General features: G+C 42.2%; 1 protein-coding gene across 3 annotated transcripts in view; it reads left to right on the forward strand.

The window, feature by feature from the left end:
- LOC110531237 (low-density lipoprotein receptor-related protein 1) overlaps positions 1-20,166 on the forward strand; it is a 214,679-nt gene that overhangs the window by 25,163 nt on the left and 169,350 nt on the right. For all 3 annotated transcript variants that reach the window (XM_036988705.1, XM_036988706.1, XM_036988707.1), the window contains exon 2: positions 14,468-14,590. In XM_036988705.1, coding sequence (XP_036844600.1) covers positions 14,468-14,590 — 123 coding nt within the window. The remainder of the gene's footprint in view (positions 1-14,467; positions 14,591-20,166) is intronic.

A 20,166-nucleotide genomic window follows, 5' to 3' on the forward strand; every position in this document is an offset into this window, starting at 1 on the left:
TCCTAGTCGCACCAATGGAAACCACCACACACCTCCCTGAGCACTCTCGTGACCACCCCTTGAGAGCCCTCTGTTGCCACGAAATAGTGGGGTGATGACAGGCCAACCAGGGTAGGCACAGCATCATGGGAAGTGCAGGAGAATCAATAAGGAAGAGAGATTTACTCCTTATGACCCTCCTGCGTAACCATGTCTAGTTGAGCGGTGGCCTCCCTAATCCTCAAATGTAAAATGAAAAGTGGATCGCCCTAACAAGGAGAGGGACCGACTTCGGCGGAAGTCGTGACACAGATCTTGTTAAGGGGCTTCATAGCAAAGGGGGTGAAAATATATGCACGCACCACTTTTCAGGTTTGAATTTTCTTTATAAAAAAATCACCAATTTGGATTATTTTGTGTATGTCCGTTACATGAAATCCAAATCAAATCAAATTAAATGAATACTTTTGCAAGGCACTGTATGCTTCTACTTCCAGTTTATACAGTTGAAGTCGGAAGTTTACATACACTTAGGTTGGAGTCAAAAATTGTCTTGTTAACAAACTATAGTTTTGGCAAGTCGATTAGGACATCTACTTTGTTCATGACACAAGTAATTTTTCCAACAATTGATTACAGACAGATTGTTTCACAATATAATTCATTGCATCACAGATCCAGTGGGTCAGAAGTTTACATACACTAAGTTGACTGTGCCTTTAAACAGCTTGGAAAATTCCAAGCTTTAGAAGCTTCTGATGGCTAATTGACATCATATTTCAAGGCCTACCTTCAAACTCAGTGCCTCTTTGCTTGACATCATGAGAAAATCAAAAGAAATCTGTCAAGACCTCAGGAAAAAAATTGTAGACCTCCACAAGTCTGGTTCATCCTTGGGAGCAATTTCTAAATGCCTAACGGTACCACGATTCATCTGTACAAACAATAGTATGCAAGTATAAACACCATGGGACCACGCAGCCATCATACCGTTCAGGAAGGAGATGCGTTCTGTCTCCTAGAGATGAATGTACTTTGGTGCGAAAAGTGCAAATCAATCCCAGAACAACAGCAAAGGACCCTGTGAAGATGCTGGTGGAAACAGGTACAAAATTATTTATATCCACAGTTAAACGAGTTCTATATCGACATAACCTGAAAGGCCACTCAGCAAGGAAGAAGCCACTGCTCCAAAACCGCCATAAAAAAGCCAGACTACGGTTTTCAACTACACATGTGGACAAATATTGTGCTTTTTGGAGAAATGTCCTCTGGTCTGATGAAACAAAAATAGAACTGTAATTACCATCATTATGTTTGAAGGAAAAAGGGGGAGGCTTGCAAGCCGAAGAACACCATCCCAACCGTGAAGCACGTGGTGGCAGCATCATGTTGTGGGGGTGCTTTGCTACAGGAGGGACTGGTGCACTTCACAAAATAGATGGCATCATGAGGGGGGAAAATTATTTGGATATATTGAAGCAACATCTCAAGAGATCAGTCAGGAAGTTAAAGCTTGGTCGCAAATGGGTCTTCCAAATGAACAATGACTCCAAGCATACTTCCAAAGTTGTGGCAAAATATCTTAAGGACAACAAAGTCAAGGTATTGGAGTGGCCATCACAAATCCCTGACCTCAATCCCATAGAAAATTTGTGGGCAGAACTGAAAAAGCGTGTGCGAGGAAGGAGGCCTACAAACCTGACTCAGTTACACCAGCTCTGTCAGGAGGAATGGGCCAAAATTCACCCAACTTATTGTGGGAAGCTTGTGGAAGGCTACCCGAAATGTTTGACTCAAGGTAAACAATTTAAAGGCAATGCTACCAAATACTAATTGAGTGTATGTACATTTCTGACCCACTGGGAATGTGATGAAAGAAATAAAAGCTGAAATAAATCATACTCTACTATTATTCTGACCTTTCACATTCATAAAATAAAGTGGTGATCCTAACTGACCTAAAACAGGGAATTTTTACTAGGATCTAATGTCAGGAATTGTGAGAAATTGAGTTTAAATGTATTTGGCTAAGGTGTATGTAAACGTCCGACTTCAACTGTACATACTAGGAGTGGACAATCTGAACCAAAATTAATTTCACAATATTTTCCACTGTCCAGATGATAACGATATAATGTCACGATATACTGTACAATCTTAGTAAACATTTTCATGAGCCCTTCAAAGTTTATAAATGACAAAATATTGATTTTAACCTTATAGAAACAGAAAGGGGGCATTGCACATTTTTTACTTTATTTTTTTATTCTGTGGTAAACCTGTGCAAACATGAAACATAAACAAAGGTATATGAGTTGAATAAATATGCAGTAAAATGAAAGTACTCGGGATGTAAAGAAAATGTAAAAAAATGTGTGCAGTCTTTTTTCAGCCTAACACCGGTCATTATCAATTCAAGTTGTAAACCTATGTTTCTCAGTTCACCATGCAACATCTCACTGCCTACCTCTCAACAAGTTCTGCGCCAGGAACACCAGCCTATTGACAGTTTCTGGCTTCAAATTTGCCCTGTGGCATGTGACCACATTGCCACCAGTCCTAAATGCTCTCTCAGAGGGCCAACTTGTGGCAGGGATGCATAAGTATTTATTTGTCAGACAACTCACTTGTGGGAAGTTGGATGCGTGATCTCGCCACCACTCCAAAGGATCATCCTCACTGTCTGCTGCCATCATCAGAGTGTAGCTGTCCAGCTCTTGCGCCATGACCTGGCTCTGGGACTTGGACTTCTTTGCTGATTGTGGAGCAGTGGCAGCTTCTTTCTCTCTCACTCTGGTCCTCTTCAAGAGAGAAGTCATCCACGGCTGTGTTCCCTACCAGGAGGGCTTCTGTCTCCGAGGCAGCTCTCACCTTCCACTCCACCAGCTTCTCAGGGGTCATGTAGGTGGTCTTGAACCTTGGGTCTAGAATGGTAGCCATGGTGAGCAGCTCATCTGTTTCAGGGTCGGTGTATTTGTTATTCGGTTAATTGAGAACCCTCATCTTAATCTCTCAGGTCAGTTTGGCTTTGTCCTCATTTCAGAACCTCCGTCTTGAACAAATGGAAGACCAGCTTCAGATAGGACACATTCACGTATGTCTCTCCATACATGCCATCTGTGAAATCCTGGAGGGGCTTAAGTGTTGCCGTGATAAATTCAATGTCTTTCCAGGAGGGCACAAGGTGCCATGTTTTTTAAATTTGTTGCCAGGACTTGTATGATGGTCTTCTCCTGCTCCAGGACACTTTCATCATCTGCAATTGAGATCCCAATCTAATTGATGATTATGTGATGAGCTTGTGGAGGGGCAGGCTCAGTTTATCCTGTGCCTATATCAGGTCCTTCTGCTTCTTCCATAGGAAAATGTGCTGATCAATTTCTTGCACACTCCTGTGGCCCGGGAAACCCGCGATTAGTTTTGGAAATAATTACAACAATTTACAGCATGGACACTGGACATGATTACAAATTTCATCCATCTATAGATTTACATACAACTGTTGCGATTAAGAGAGCTATGTTGCTTTAGAAAACGGGATCATTTATTGAGTAGGCTATTTATTATTGAAAGAGAGGTGAAATTCATATGTTGAAACCATAGGCTAATTTATCAATTATAAATACAAGCAATGTAATCCATGTAATCTTTGAATTTTGCATACATTTACAAATGACAAATATTATACATTTGCATAGCTGTATATATTCGGCTTAACGTATAAGAAGGATCAGACGGTGTAGTCAGCCAAAACTTTAAACAGAGGAGATAAGGAATACAATAGTAATTCTGCGTTTTAAGTTGTTTTTAAGTTACTTCATTTGTCTATCTAGCTCTGTGTTTTGGATGTTGAAATTTACTAATTGCATTGTGTAGCATGTGTCCGAAACACCCTAGTCTTGTCCATTTGTTCAGCTCTAATGCTTTGACCATGTTCGATCTGCTGTCGGTAGTCATATATACTTGACGCGACTCTTTCACGCCCCAGGATGAAATTGCCTCCCTCAGTCCAGCTGCAATTACTTCTCTGGTGTGTTCGTCTGAGAAATAAAAGGTCTGACGGCATTTGCTTTGCAGCTTCCAGTTGTCGTCAATGTAATGAATCGTGAGGCTAATGTATGGCTCTGTGGTCTGGCTTGACCATAAGTCGACAATAGTAGAGAAAAATGCAGCGTTACGGATTTCGTTGGCAACTCTGTTCCGACAATCTGTGTAGAGTTCTGGCAGACATGTTTTACTGAAGTATTTACGGCTCGGGATCTTGGGTCTAGAGTTCGAATCAACTTTCTGAAACCGTCTTTCTCCAAAGTTTGAATTGGTTCCATTTCTTTCGCTATGTGATAAGTAACTTGTTCTCTCATTACACTTTTTGCTCTTCTTGTCATAGGGAATACCACTAATGAATGATTCAGGTGGTGAAAAAGATTGTTGGTGTTTCCACCTTTGGCTAGCACAATGCATCAACACAACTTACACAGTACTGCTTGTCGGTCGAGTTCGGATATCTTAAAACTAAATCTTTGTTGTCCTGCAAATCAACCTCAATAGTGTTATTGTCCTTGTCTTCAGTCATCCTCAATGCTTGCTTACACTTTTGCATTTGATTTTCGGATATTTTCGCTGATTGACAGGCAGATTGAGTGTAATATCCATACGTCTAGTTTTTTCATTGCTAAAAAAGGCTATGTTTTTAGGGAAAGATAAACAAGTTGAACTAGCCCACTGAAATTTTGAACGAATCACAAACGCCTTATTTCATACATTTATTCATTCATCATGATAAAAAAAATCCATATCATGGCACAACGTCATACCGGTATTCATATTCATACCAGTATACCGCCCACCCCTAATACATACTAAATACATTTTACGGACACAGTATGTTTTACAATAGTTATCTTTTGTTTGTTTTTAGTCCCATCCGTCAGCTACCCTCAATCCCTCCCATCTACAGTGGGGCAAACAAGTATTTAGTCAGCCACCAATTGTGCAAGTTCTCCCACTTAAAAAGATGAGAGAGGCCTGTAATTTTCATCATAGGTACACTTCAACTATGACAGACAAAATGAGAAGAAAACAAATCTGGAAATCACATTGTAGGATTTTTAATGAATTTATTTGCAAATTATGGTGGAAAATAAGTATTTGGTCAACAAACAAGCAAGATTTCTGGCTCTCACAGACCTGTAACTTCTTCTTTAAGAGGCTCCTCTGTCCTCCACTCGTTACCTGTATTAATGGCACCTGTTTGAACTTGTTATCAGTATAAAAGACACCTGTCCACAACCTCAAACAGTCACACTCCAAACTCCACTATGGCCAAGACCAAAGAGCTGTCAAAGGACACCAGAAACAAAATTGTAGACCTGCACCAGCCTGGGAAAACTGAATCTGCAATAGGTAAGCAGCTTGGTTTGAAGAAATCAACTGTGGGAGCAATTATTAAGAAATGTAAGACATAAAAGACCACTGATAATCTCCCTCGATCTGGGGCAAGATCTCACCCTGTGGGGTCAAAATGATCACAAGAACGGTGAGCAAAAATCCCAGAACCACACGGGGGGACCTAGTGAATGACCTGCAGAGAGCTGGGACCAAAGTAACAAAGCCTACCATCAGTAACACATTACGCCGCCAGGGACTCAAATCCTGCAGTGCCAGACGTGTCCCCCTGCTTAAGCCAGTACATGTCTGAAGTTTGCTAGAGAGCATTTAGATCAGGGGTGTCAAAGTCAAATGGACGGAGGGCCAAATAAAAAAATTAGCTACAAGACGAGGGCCGGACTGTTCGAATGTTCATTGAAAAATTTTTAAATGACGCATATAGTCTAGTGAACCTAATTGAACCTACTGAAAACCTAACAAATATATTACAATATGATCAGATAAATAAAGCAATATTTTCTTATGGCTCTGTCAGTAATCTTTAATTTTCAACAGACACAAAAGACAAATTTCCTTTATATAAATATCCCCATAACATGAACATTAAATGAAAGAAACCGGTATTCAAGGCACCATCAGTAGACTATATTTTCTATTTTAGCAAAAGTGGGCTAAATTTACTTCAAAGAAAAAACAATAATAGCAATTTTCTATCATCCACTCAACTGAAATATTTTTAAAATATAATTGGATTGAAATACAAAAAAATAAAGTGCAAAAATCTATTAATCAAAAACAACACTTTGTTTAAGGAGAAGTAACATGCAGTGAAAACAAATATTAAATTTTAACTTTTAAACTTGAACTGAGTAAAAACTCTAAATATGTGATTGCACAGTAATGTTCACTTGTTTGAGGTTGAGGGTGATACTTGGTGGTGTCCCATCTTTTCCACAAGTTCATCAATGTTCGGGGTAAGGCTCTGAGCTGAAGAAATCCTCAGAATTGAGTGGAGGTGTTCAGCAGTAAGTCGACTTCTGTGTGATGTTTTGTTCAGGTTCATCAAAGAAAACAGTTGTTCACACAGGTATGTGCTGCCAAACATAGACAACGTTTGAGCAGCCTGGATGCGCAGCTGGGGCATTGTGCCGGGGAGGAAACGGGCGAACTCCGCAGCACCCACTGCCGCATATTTTGCCCTCAGTGCATCATTGCATTGGAGGTCAATCAACTCCATTTGGAGGTTTGGTGGTGAGCTTTCCACGTCAACAGCAAATGGGTTACCGAGCAGTTCCAACCTGCTTTTTTGTGCTTCAAAGTCAGCAAATCGGCGTCGAAAGTCAGCGGCAAGCATACCTATTTTATCAGCCAACTGTGTGCTCGGGAACGCACTGGTAGAGAGCTTCTCTTTCATGGTCTGGCAGCTGGGAAAGTGGCTCAAATTTTCTTTCCGCATCTGCGTCTCCCACAGAGTCAGTTTGGTTTTAAATGCCTTAACTGTACTGTACATATCAGAGATGACACGATCCCGACCCTGCAGCTGCAAGTTTATTGCATTCAGATGACTCGTAATGTCACACAGAAAAGCCATTTCACACAGAAACATTTCGTCTCGGAGTTGTGTTGTGTCTTTCCCTTTGCTGTCCAAGAACAGACAAATCTCCTCACGAAGCTCGAAACATCTTTGAAGCACCTTTCCCTGGCTTAGCCATCGCACCTCTGTGTGATAAGGCAAATCACCATGCTCCGTTTCTAACTCCGTCAGAAATGCCTTGAACTGGCGGTGATTCAAACCTTTGGCTCTGATAAAGTTAACTGTGCGCGTGATGATGCTCATTACATGCTCCATTTTCAAGGCTTTACCGCACAACGCTTCCTGGTGTATGATACAATGATAAGCTGTCAGCTCACCTGTCGCGTTTTCCTCTTGCATCTTTTCCCGTATCTTCGCCACCAGTCCGCTCCTGTGTCCACACATCGCAGGTGCTCCGTCGGTTGTCAAACCCACGAGTTTTTCCCAAGGCAGCTCCATCTCATTTACACATCTTGACACCTCTTCATACAAATCATGCCCCGTAGTTGTGCCATGCATAGGACGTAAAGCCAAAAACTCCTCTGTCACGCTTAGGTTGGAGTCCACTCCGCGGATGAAAATTGACAACTGGGCAATGTCAGAAATGTCGGTGCTCTCATCCACAGCCAAGGAATATGCAATAAAATCTTTTCCCTTTTTCACAAGCTGCTCTTTTAGATTGATGGACAACTGGTCTACTCTCTCGGCAATGGTGTTTCTGCTCAGACTCACATTTAAAAAGAGTTGCCTTTTTTCTGGGCAAACTTCGTCACAAACTTTAATCATGCAGTTTTTGATGAAATCCCCCTCCGTAAATGGCCGGGCTGATTTAGCGATCTCTTCTGCCAAAATAAAACTGGCCTTGACAGTTGCGTCCGCGTGTGTGTCCGCGTGTTTCGTTTCATAATGTCGTCTCAGATTATACTCTTTCAGTACCGCCACACTTTCTCCACACAGAAGACACACAGGTTTTCCAGCTACCTTCGTGAACATATACTCCGACTCCCACCTTGTTTGAAACCCCCGGTTCTCAGTATCCACCTTCCGTTTTGCCATTTTTGATGGGTATCTGAAAGTTAATTTTACTGTGATGCTGACGACTGCTGTGCCAATAAATATTGAAATGAAGCAGCCTACTGCTCGGTGCGTCACCTTTGCATTGTGGGAAATGTAGTATTGGTGCGTGTAAAAGATCTGCGGGCTGCCGGCTTGCTGCGGGCCGGTTCTAATAATAAATCAAGATCATCCCAGGGGCCGTAAAAAACCTTCTTGCGGGCCGGATGTGGCCCGCGGGCCTTGACTCTGACATATGTGATTTAGATGATCCAGAAGAAGATTGGGAGAATGTCATATGGTCAGATGAAACCAAAATATAACTTTTTGGTAAAAACTCAACTCGTCGTGTTTGGAGGACAAAGAATGCTGAGTTGCATCCAAAGAACATCAGACCTACTGTGAAGCATGGGGTGGAAACATCATGCTTTGGGGCTGTTTTTCTGCAAAGGGACCAGGGCGACTGATCCGTGTAAAGGAAAGAATGAATGGGGCCATGTATCTTAAGATTTTGAGTGAAAACCTCCTTCCATCAACAAGGGCATTGAAGATGAAACGTGGCTGGGTCTTTCAGCATGACAATGATCCCAAACACACCGCCTGGGCAACGAAGGAGTGGCTTCGTAAGAAGCATTTCAAGGTCCTGGAGTGGCCTAGCCAGTCTCCAGATCTCAACCCCATAGAAAATCTTTGGAGGGAGTTGAAAGTCCGTGTTGCCCAGCAACAGCCCCAAAACATCACTGCTCTAGAGGAGATCTGCATGGAGGAATGGGCCAAAATACCAGCAACAGTGTGTGAAAACCTTGTGAAGACGTTTGACCTCTGTCATTGCCAACAAACGGTATATAACAAAGTATTGAGATAAACTTTTGTTATTGACCAAATACTTATTTTCCACCATCATTTGCAAATAAATTCATAAAAAATCCTACAGTGTGATTTTCTGGAATTTATTTCCTAATTTTGTCTGTTATAGTTGAAGTGTACCTATGATGAAAATTACAGTCCTCTCTCATCTTTTTAAGTGGTGCACAATTGGTGGCTGACTAAATACTTTTTTGCCCCACTGTATCTCTGAAGATCATCCAGTTTTGATTTCTATTTGTTTTAATAATAGCAATATTTTGTAGATGATTTCATTTTCAAATAACCGAAAGTGAGAGGTTGTAATCTGAATAAAGGGGAAAAGGACATTCTTTATCTTGGGGTGAGACATTCTTACTTATCTGCTATAAAACCAGTTTGGATTTAACTATATGCTTTGTATGACTGAAGCCTTCCTTATAGGCAGAGTTGCAAAGAAAAAGCCATATCTCAGACTGGCCAATAAAAATAAAAGATTAAGATGGGCAAAAGAACACAGACACTGGACAGAGGAACTCTGCCTAGAAGGCCAGCATCCCGGAGTCGCCTCTTCACTGTTGACATTGAGACTTGTGTTTTGGGGGTACTATTTAATGAAGCTGCCAGTTGAGGACTTGTGAGGTATCTGTTTCTCAAACTAGACACTCTAATGTACTTGTCCTCTTGCTCAGTTGTGCACCGGGGCCTCCCACTCCTCTTTCTATTCTGGTTAGGGCCTGTTTGCGCTGTTCTGTGAAGGGAGTAGTACACAGCGTTGTACGAGATCTTCAGATTCTTGGCAATTTCTCACATGGAATAGCCTTGTTTTCTCAGAACACGATAGACTGACTAGTTTCAGAAAAAAGTTATTTGTTTCTAGCCATTTTGAGCCTGTAATCGAACCCACAAATGCTGATGGTCCAGATACTCAACTAGTCTAAAGAAGGCCAACTGTTTTCAGCTGTGCTAAAATAATTGCAAAATGGTTTTCTAATGATCAATTAGTGTTTAAAAATGATCAACTTTGAATAGCTAACACAACATGCCATTGGAACACATGCTGATAATGGGCCTCTGTACGCCTATGTAGTTATTCTATTAAAAATCTGCCATTTCCAGCTACAATAGTCATTTACAACATTAACAATGTCTACTCTGTATTTCTGATCAATTTGATGTTATTTTAATGGACAAAAAATTTGCTTTTCTTTCAAAAACATGGACATTTCTAAATGACCCCAAACTTTTGAATGGAAGTGTATATATAAATTCCAGTCGTACTTTATCCAAAGGCTTTTTTTCAAAGTCAGCTATGAATACCAGGCCTGGTTTCCCAGATTTTTCATAGTGTTGTAAAAAATCTGTCTGATTAGTATGAATAATATTCAACAATAACTTTTTTTAAATTCTATGCGCTATGCGTTTAATCAAACTATTATATTTATCTGACTATCCACAATAATCACATTATTGTGTGCATGTAATTGTACTCATTGGAAGGGTAGTATATTAATGAAATGGTGGTACATGAATAAAATGGTAGTAAATTAATGAAATGGTAGTGTATTGATGGAAGGGTAGTGTATTAATGTAAGGGTGGTATATTAATATAAGGGTGGTATATTAATGGAAGGGTAATATATGAATGGAAGGGTAGTATAAGAAATGGAAGGGTAGTATATTAATGGAAGGGTTGTATATTAATGGAAGGGTAGTATAATAAATGGAAGGGTAGTATAATAAATGGAAGGGTAGTATATTCATGGAAGGGTAGTATAATAAATGGAAGGGTAGTATAATAAATGGAAGGGTTGTGTATTAATGGAAGGGTAGTATATTAATGGAAGGGTAGTATATTAATGGAAGGGTTGTGTATTAATGGAAGGGTAGTATATTAATGGAAGGGTAGTATATTAATGGAAGAGTAGTATAATAAATGGTAGGGTAGTATATTAATGGAAGGGTAGTATATTCATGGAAGGGCTGTATATTAATGGAAGGGTAGTATAATAAATGGAAGGGTAGTATAATAAATGGAAGGGTAGTATAATAATGGAAGGGTAGTATAATAAATGGAAGGGTAGTATAATAAATGGAAGTGTAGTATATTCATGGAAGGGTAGTATATTAATGGAAGGGTTGTATATTAATGGAAGAGTAGAATTTCATTGGAAGTGGAGCTAATGTATTTACAGCATTTCAGAATTGACCAATAAATAAACAAAATAGACAGAAATTACCAATAAATATAGGAAGCTGTAACTTCCAATAACCCTCAGGTTAGCCTTGGTTAGCCTAGCCTAGTATCTCAGTGCTCCCTCATGTGCTGTGTGTGTCATCTTAGTTGATTCAGTCATTGGCCTCTGTCCCTTCTTTTATAGCTTTCTCTCCCTCCCTCCACTCATTCCCTTTCTTATTTCCCCTCTCCCCTGTGCTGTTGTTAGGGCACTTTCCACTTACTACTCTCATGCCTCCCAATCTATTCATGGTTGTGTTCAAACATTACATTCCTGGGACACTGGAAAATGCCTTCATTTGGAAATGTTTGTTCTCTCATGTCCTTGAGTGTAAATTGAGAGGCCTGAAAGAGAGCTGTGGCTTTGAATGTTAAGTGTCATCACTCTCTTCATTGTTTCAAATATCAAGGTGTTGTTAGTGTATTAAAGACAGCTGTCATTTGATCTGCAGCAAAACATTTAGCTTCTAATTGTATTTATAATAACCTGACACTCATGAGTCACCGCATTTGACCACACACACGCACGCATGCACAGACACACACACACACACACACACACACACACACACACACACACACACACACAGATGTTATGTTCTTCTATCCTCGTGGGGACCTAAAATTAATTTCCTAACCCTTACCCTAACCCTAAATGTAACCTTAAACCTAACCCCTAAGCTTAAAATAGCCTTTATCCTCAGGGGATGTGGGAAATGTCCCCACGAGGGATAATTGTCCTTATTTTATTATCCTTGTGGCGACTTTTGGGGATTTTAGGTCCCCACAAGGATAGAAGAACCAATCCACATACAAACACACCCTCCCTCCCAGCGCTCTCTAGCCTCAATCCCTTACCCTGACAGTTTAGAGAGAACGTGACCGCAATGATACACTGGTCTAATACTCTCTGGTGATTACTGTCACATTGCTTCTCCTTTGTGGTGCACCCGCATCGCCTCCCTTCCCACAAACACTTCTCTGCCTGCCAAGTGAAGGAGAGGGGGAAAGAAGGAGAGGGGGAAAGAAGGAGAGGGGGAGAGGTCAGCCAGGGTGAGTAAGGACACCCAGGGTGAGTGGGGATAGGGCTCCGTACCTGCAGAGAATTACAATTAGATGGTCTGCTCTGCGCTGCGACTCTGTGAGTGTGTGTGTGACTCCTCCCCCTCCTCTTCTCCCACCTCATCCTCCCCATCTTTCTCCTTCCCTCCTCTTTCCCTCCATCTTTCTCCTTCCCTCCTAAGATGAGGGTTCTCCTCCTCCTACCCCTCTTCATCCTCCTCCTCTATATGAATACCAATGTCACTGAGTGAGTGAGGAAACACACTGCCAGTCTCAGCCTGTCAAACTAGCATCTTTGTCATAAGACCTGGCAGTCAGCAACAAACCAGGCTGTTCCCCACAGGTCTGGGTTGGAATTTTCTAGACTCATGGAAATAGATTTAAAAGACCATAGCACAGATCAGGGTGATGCACACACACACACACACACAAACACACACGCACACGCACGCACACACATACACACACACACACACACCCTGTGGCTGGATGACCATGCAGGGGTCAACACAAGTTCACACAACCTTGCTCTTTATCCCACCCACCACAGGACATGAGATGCCTTCTAAGAAAAAGCCCAGTGTGGTATTTCTGAGCAGTATATGTCAGCAGAGATTATTGAGGTTGATGTACCACATGGTTGCACCACAGAGTAGCCCTGACAGCTCAATGGCCCAGTAACTATTTCTGGCACTGCCCCACGGCTGACATCATTAAACGGAAACTCACACCTGGGTCCAAATAGTATTAGCTATCTTCAAAATATTCTAGCTGCCCTGGATTGGGCTTGCCTGGTGCAATGGAACCAATGGAATAGTCCCGAAAGTTGCAAACCCACCCAGCTGACACTCCAGCCAGGCTCAATCAAACTCTGAGCGTTTTTTTGAAAGATAATAAATACTACTTGAACCCAGGTCTGGTAAGTCAGCCACACTCTGGAAAATGTGTAAAAATCCACTGTATTAGGCCAGTCTATGTAAGTCTATATTCATAGGTTGCATGTGTCGTCACAATATTGCTTTGAACGTTCGTTTTGGACTGCTGCCCGACTGAGTATTCTACTCAATACATCGTCAATGAGAGCTGATGGAGATTTCATCAACAGTGCATCATAGTGGCTTGGAAATACAATGACATTCAAAAGGAGGCAAATAATTAGCAGGAAAACCTTTGTAATCATTTTGATGTCACCAGATTGACTTTAGATGAAGTATAACGTTAGCTAGCTAGCTAGCTAAGATTGAGGGCATGCCACGGGATTTTAGCTAGATAATGTTAGCATTGCTAGCTATTTTTGACGAACTTTGCTAGCTAATGACAACATTGACATCTGTCTAAAGTAATTTTGATGACATGATAATGCTGGCAAAGTCATTTCTTGCTAAATATTTTACTACTTTAGCAATGTCATCGTATTTCCAGGCACTATAGTGTAATTTAGACGAAACAGTAGTTAGCCTACGTCCAGAATGACTGGGCTTATCACCACTTTAGGGCACTACTATGGCGCCGCCGGTAGATTGCGGCTTGAGAACGTTCATAACAATGGAATTACGCAACGAGTGACGGAGGTGCAACCTATGAACAGTACCACTATGTCAAACCGCCCACAAAACATGACAAAGTTGTCTCAAACAAAGTACACTCCTGATTCAAGAAATATATTCAGTGGTGGTCTACTAGCCTGCTTTCTGTTCAGTTTAAAATAAAACATGAATGCCTTTACAGAAGTACAGGAATACAGTATACTAGTTTGGTTTTAGGGGAAAACATACAAAAATAAATAACTAGAAAAACAAAATGTTGAGCCTCCCGGGTGGCGCAGTGGTCTAAGGCACTGCATCTCAGTGTTAGCTGTGCCACCAGAGACTCTGGGATCGAGCCCAGGCTCTGTCGCAGCCGGCCGCAACCGGGAGGTCCATGGGGCGACGCACAATTGGCCTAGCGTCGTCCGGTTTAGGGAGGGTTTGACCGGTAAGGATATCCTTGTCTCATCGCGCACTAGCTACTCCTGTGGGGGGCCAAGCGCAGTGCACGCTGACCAGGTTGCCAGGTGTACGGTGTTTCCTCCAACACATTGGTGTGGCTGGCTTCCGGGTTGGATGTGCATTGTTTCAAGAATCAATTCGGCTAGGTTGTGCTTTGGAGGACACATGGCTCTCAACCTTCGCCTCTCCTGAGTCCGTACAGGAGTTGCAGCGATGATATAAGCATGTAACTACTACCAACTGAATACCACGGAATTGAGGAGGAAAAAGGGGTAAAAAAAACAAACAAACAAAAACAAATGTTGGTAATAGTACATGTGTTCTGTGTTCTGTCTTTTCCAGCTCCGAAGACGTGTAGTCCTAAGCAGTTTGTGTGTAAAGATCAGGTGACCTGCATCTCTAAAGGATGGCGCTGTGATGGTGAGAAGGATTGTCCAGATGGGTCGGACGAGTCGCCTGATATCTGTAAGTACAGTTTAGGGCTGTCCCCTACTAAAACAAATTATGATAGACTGAGAGTCGTCTGGCCTTTCGACCAATCGATTGGTTGAAATTTTTATAGACACATCCTATGTGTTTTAATCAAATCAACTACATGCACTGAGCTTTAAACACACTGTTTGATTAAATAATTAAATCATTAAGACCGGGAGTAAATAACCGGGAGTTCGACCGTGTTAAAAACAATGACAGCGAGTGACTGTGACTAGCACCCAATGTCTCTCTCTCCTCTCTGCTGCAGCAACCACCACCGAACATCAACAGTGCGTATTGTGCCTTCCATGATGCAGAAGATGCAATATAAGTACAGCCACTTCGGACTCAAAATTCTGTTACTGAAATCCCTCATTTGTTTAGGAAAAACATTAGAGAGAATGATTTATTTCAGCTTTTATTTCTTTCATCACATTCCCAGTGGGTCAGAAGTTTACATACACTCAATTAGTATTTGGTAGCATTGCCTTTAAATTGTTTAACTTGGGTCAAACATTTCGGGTAGCCTTCCACAAGCTTCCCACAATAAGTTGGGTGAATTTTGGCCCATTCCTCCTGACAGAGCTGGTGTAACTAAGTCAGATTCGTTGGCTTCCTTGCTCGCACACGCTTTTTCAGTTCTGCCCACAAATGTTCTATGGGATTTAGGTCAGGGCTTTGTGAGGGCCACTCCAATACCTTGACTTTGTTGTCCTTAAGCCATTTTGCCACAACTTTGGAAGTATGCTTGGGGTCATTGTCCATTTGGAAGACCCATTTGCAAGCAAGCTTTAACTTCTTGACTGATGTCTTGCATGAGGCTCTGCTCACAGAATCAGTAGGTACATTTAACAGTTGATTATAGACCTAATTAAGTTGGAGTTTCCTCTCTCCTCACTCTCTTCTTAGACAATAAGACAAGGGCTGTTTTCTCATCTCCTAACTCCGCTGCTGCCTCCACCACATTGTTCTCCACACCAGTATGCTGATTAACTTTGCTGTTATGCATATAGCAACATGGTCTAGGAAAAGGCGCCAATTCAACAGTGCACTGATGTGTTTCAGAACCCCGGACAGCAACCGCTGTTCATCACGGGAGAAAGCACATTTGTCATAAAATAATAATATTTGTATTAGTTTTGCACCCTTGTTCTTACGTAATATAACCATATACAATTTCAGTAGCACATGTCTTAGACTGATGGACTGGACCATCCCCACAGCCTCCACAATGGATCCGGGTTTTTTCTATGTTTGTGCTTTTCTGTAAACCAATTTCTGTGTTCATGCAAGTGACTGATTGAACAAATCTTCACTCTCAGTGTCGGCAATTTGGCACTACGCCCAGAACCTTGTTAAGAGAAAGGGATATCTCAGTTTCATGGTCTCAGTTTGGAGAGAAGAAGCATTGTGAGGTGTTGGTCTGTCACATGCTTGAACCAGTATTGGTTGGTCACATGAATTAAACAAACATTAATTATTAATGAATTATTAATAAGCTAAATCATGCAAATATGACTTGTCTGCAGTATATAAGAACTAAACAGGACTGCCCCGTTAGAACTTCTGACAGATGTCCACTATGGTGCATTAAATTTGTTGGAACCTCTCCGACGCACTGACAATAAACAATGATTAATTTAAGATTGACTTAGAGTGTCTCAGAGTAAGAATTTCCACAACATTACCTTTGTAATTTTTTTCTTAACTCTATTTTCTTACAACTGCATTGTTGGTTTGGGCTTTTCAGTAAGCATTTCACAGTAAGGTCTACACTTGTTGTATTGTGACATAAAATCAAATTTGATTTGATTTGAGATTCAGCTGCGGGCCAATTTTGCCTGGAGCGGCTGGTCGGGGGGCCGGAACCGACTGTAATTACAAAAATGTGTAGATTGCAAATTGACCGGAATTGACTAAAACATAATAATTTCAAACCTCGCTTACATTTGAATACGATGTGTCTCTCTATTATGTGTGGGAATACTTGGGAACAGATTTCTTCAATTAAAATCACTTGGAGCTGATTCCTTAGTGTTTTTTATGTCCAACAATGAAAATTGGGTTTAGAAAGGACATTGGGTTTAGATGTTTTCTGATGGCTCTTTAGCTTCACTAACCTCGCTTCCCATTCAGCTCATCCACAGATGATATTCAGTACAAACCATGGTGGCCATGTCTTGGCACTCACATCGCCATTTAATTAGTGCAGTAAAGACATAAAGCCTTGTTCAGCCAATGTAACATTGGTCAGGTTCTGCCCTCTCTGTCTGTCTGAAGGACATGGGTGTAGCATCTGCCATGTCTGAATGCCATGTCTGGCTGGGCTGGGATGGCTGTTATAGTCGAGTGAGTTATAGCGCTCTCTAATGAAGTCCTGTTGTTTAGTCTGGCTTTTCAGAGGGATGTGTCTGCTCATGTCTAAACTCTGCCTCATCTGATATGTGTGGTCTCTCTGAGAGGCTGTTCCCAGGCAAGAAACTCCCATCTAACAGCCACCCTCTCCATTGCTGTTCTACACCCTATAAACTCGCATCATGTACAGCCTCCCTGTGTGTATGTATGCGTATGAAGGAGGCTCCTAACGGAGACGACAAGTGTCTGTGTGCCATACCTCACATCTGTTAGGCCACGAACACTCTCCCTCCCAACAGTCAGTCTGGCATGGGGAGACGACTCATCAGACAAGTGGCTGACAGCCAGAACAAACACGTTTGTTATTGCTGGAGAAAAACACCATTAAGTGCACACAGATGGGTCTTTTGGATTCAACATTTATGAAATAGCTCAGTGGAATAAATCCTCCTCTGTTGTTGTGCTGAAAGCTAAATAAAACATGAACATTGGTGTTGAAATAGAGAGAGGGAAGTTTATATTAATGTGTATGTCATTGTGTCTGAGCTTGGATGCGTCTCCCATGGATAGGTCATCAAGTTCTCTGTTGTGTTCTGTTGTATTCATGCCTGGTTCCAGATCTAATTGTGCTGTCTTGTCAACTCCTATGGTCATTGGTGTGACTGTTACCATAGAAATTGGCAAGACGGTACAAACAGATCTGGAACCAGGCTAGTTGTATCACATTCCCCTCTCCAGATCTCCTATCTCTGGCAGTTCTGTGAGTACACTGGATCCCCAGACTGACTTCGTACAAGCGTTGGTTGCCTCAGTCTGGGTCAAAATGTGTTAGACACAAACACACTCTCTCTCTCCTAACTCCATGTCCTCCTCTTCTAGACACAAACACACTCTCTCCTAACTCCATGTCCTCCTCTTCTAGACACAAACACACTCTCTCCTAACTCCATGTCCTCCTCTTCTAGACACAAACACACACTCTCTCGCCTAACTCCATGTCCTCCTCTTCTAGACACAAACACTCTCTCCTAACTCCATGCCCTCCTCTTCTAGACACAAACACTCTCTCTCCTAACTCCATGTCCTCCTCTTCTACACACAAACACACTCTCTCCTAACTCCATGTCCTCCTCTTCTAGACACAAACACACTCTCTCCTAACTCCATGTCTTCCTAATCTAGACACAAACACACACTCTCTCTCCTAACTCCATGTCCTCCTCTTCTAGACACAAACACTCTCTCCTAACTCCATGTCCTCCTCTTCTAGACACAAACACTCTCTCTCCTAACTCCATGTCCTCCTCTTCTACACACAAACACACTATCTCCTAACTCCATGTCCTCCTCTTCTAGACACAAACACACTCTCTCCTAACTCCATGTCTTCCTAATCTAGACACAAACACACACTCTCTCTCTCCTAACTCCATGTCCGCCTCTTCTAGACACAAACACACACACTCTCTCCTAATTCCATTTCCTCTTCTTCTAGACACAAACACACTCTCTCCTAACTCCATGTCATCCTCTTCTAGACACAAACACTCTCTCTCCTAACTCCATGTCCTCCTCTTCTAGACACTAACACACACTCTCTCCTTACTCCATGTCCTCCTCTTCTAGACACAAACATACTCTCTCCTGGTTAGACTGTAAACTCTCCTTCCAGACCCACATCAAACATCTCCAATCCAAAGTTAAATCTAGAATTGACTTCCTATTTCGCAACAAAGCATCCTTCACTCATGCTGCCAAACATACTCGTGTAAAACTGACCATCCAACCAATCCTCGATTTCGGCGATGTCATTTACATAATAGCCTCCAATACCCTACTCAACAAATTGGATGCACTCTATCACAGTGCAATCCGTTTTGTCACCAAAGCCCCATATACTACCCACCATTGCGACCTGTACGCTCTCGTTGGCTGGCCCTCGCTTCATACTCGTCGCCAAACCCACTGGCTCCATGTCATCTACAAAACCCTGCTAGGTAAAGTCCCCCCTTATCTCAGCTCGCTGGTCACCATAGCATCTCCCACCTGTAGCACACGCTCCAGCAGGTATATCTCTCTAGTCACCCCCAAAACCAATTATTTCTTTGGCCGCCTCTCCTTCCAGTTCTCTGCTGCCAATGACTGGAACGAACTACAAAAATCTCTGAAACGAGAAACACTTATCTCCCTCACTAGCTTTAAGCACCAACTGTCAGAGCAGCTCACAGATTACTGCACCTGTACATAGCCCACCTATAATTTAGCTCTCTCACTCTCTCTCCTAACTCCATGTCCTCCTCTTCTAGACACAAACACTCTGTCCTAACTCCATGTCCACCTCTTCTAGACACAAACACACTCTCTCCTAACTCCATGTCCTCCTCTTCTAGTCACAAACACACTCTCTCCTAACTCCATGTCCTCCTCTTCTAGTCACAAACACACTCTCCTACCTCCATGTCCACCTCTTCTAGACACAAACACTCTCTCTCCTACCTCCATGTCCTTCTCTTCTAGACACAAACACACTCTCTCCTAACTCCATGTCCTCCTCTTCTAGTCACAAACACACTCTCCTAACTCCATGTCCTCCTCTTCTAGTCACAAACACACTCTCTCCTAACTCCATGTCCTCCTCTTCTAGACACAAACACACTCTCTCTCCTAACTCCATGTCCTCCTCTTCTAGTCACAAACACACTCTCTCTCCTAACTCCATGTCCTCCTCTTCTAGACACAAACACACACTCTCTCCTAACTCCATGTCCACCTCTTCTAGACACAAATACACACACTCTCCTAACTCCATGTCCTCCTCTTCTAGACACAAACACACTCTCTCCTAACTCCATGTCCTCCTCTTCTAGACACAAACACACACTCTCTCCTAACTCCATGTCCTCCTCTTCTAGTCACAAACACACTCTCCTACCTCCATGTCCTCCTCTTCTAGTCACAAACACACTCTCTCCTAACTCCATGTCCTCCTCTTCTAGACAAACACACACTCTCCTACCTCCATGTCCTCCTCTTCTAGACTCAAACACACTCTCTCCTAACTCCATGTCCACCTCTTCTAGTCACAAACACACTCTCCTACCTCCATGTCCACCTCTTCTAGACACAAACACTCTCTCTCCTACCTCCATGTCCTTCTCTTCTAGACACAAACACACTCTCTCCTAACTCCATGTCCTCCTCTTCTAGTCACA

The sequence above is a fragment of the Oncorhynchus mykiss genome, chromosome 9 (genome assembly GCF_013265735.2).
Source record: "Oncorhynchus mykiss isolate Arlee chromosome 9, USDA_OmykA_1.1, whole genome shotgun sequence".
In the NCBI taxonomy this organism is placed as follows: domain Eukaryota; kingdom Metazoa; phylum Chordata; class Actinopteri; order Salmoniformes; family Salmonidae; genus Oncorhynchus; species Oncorhynchus mykiss.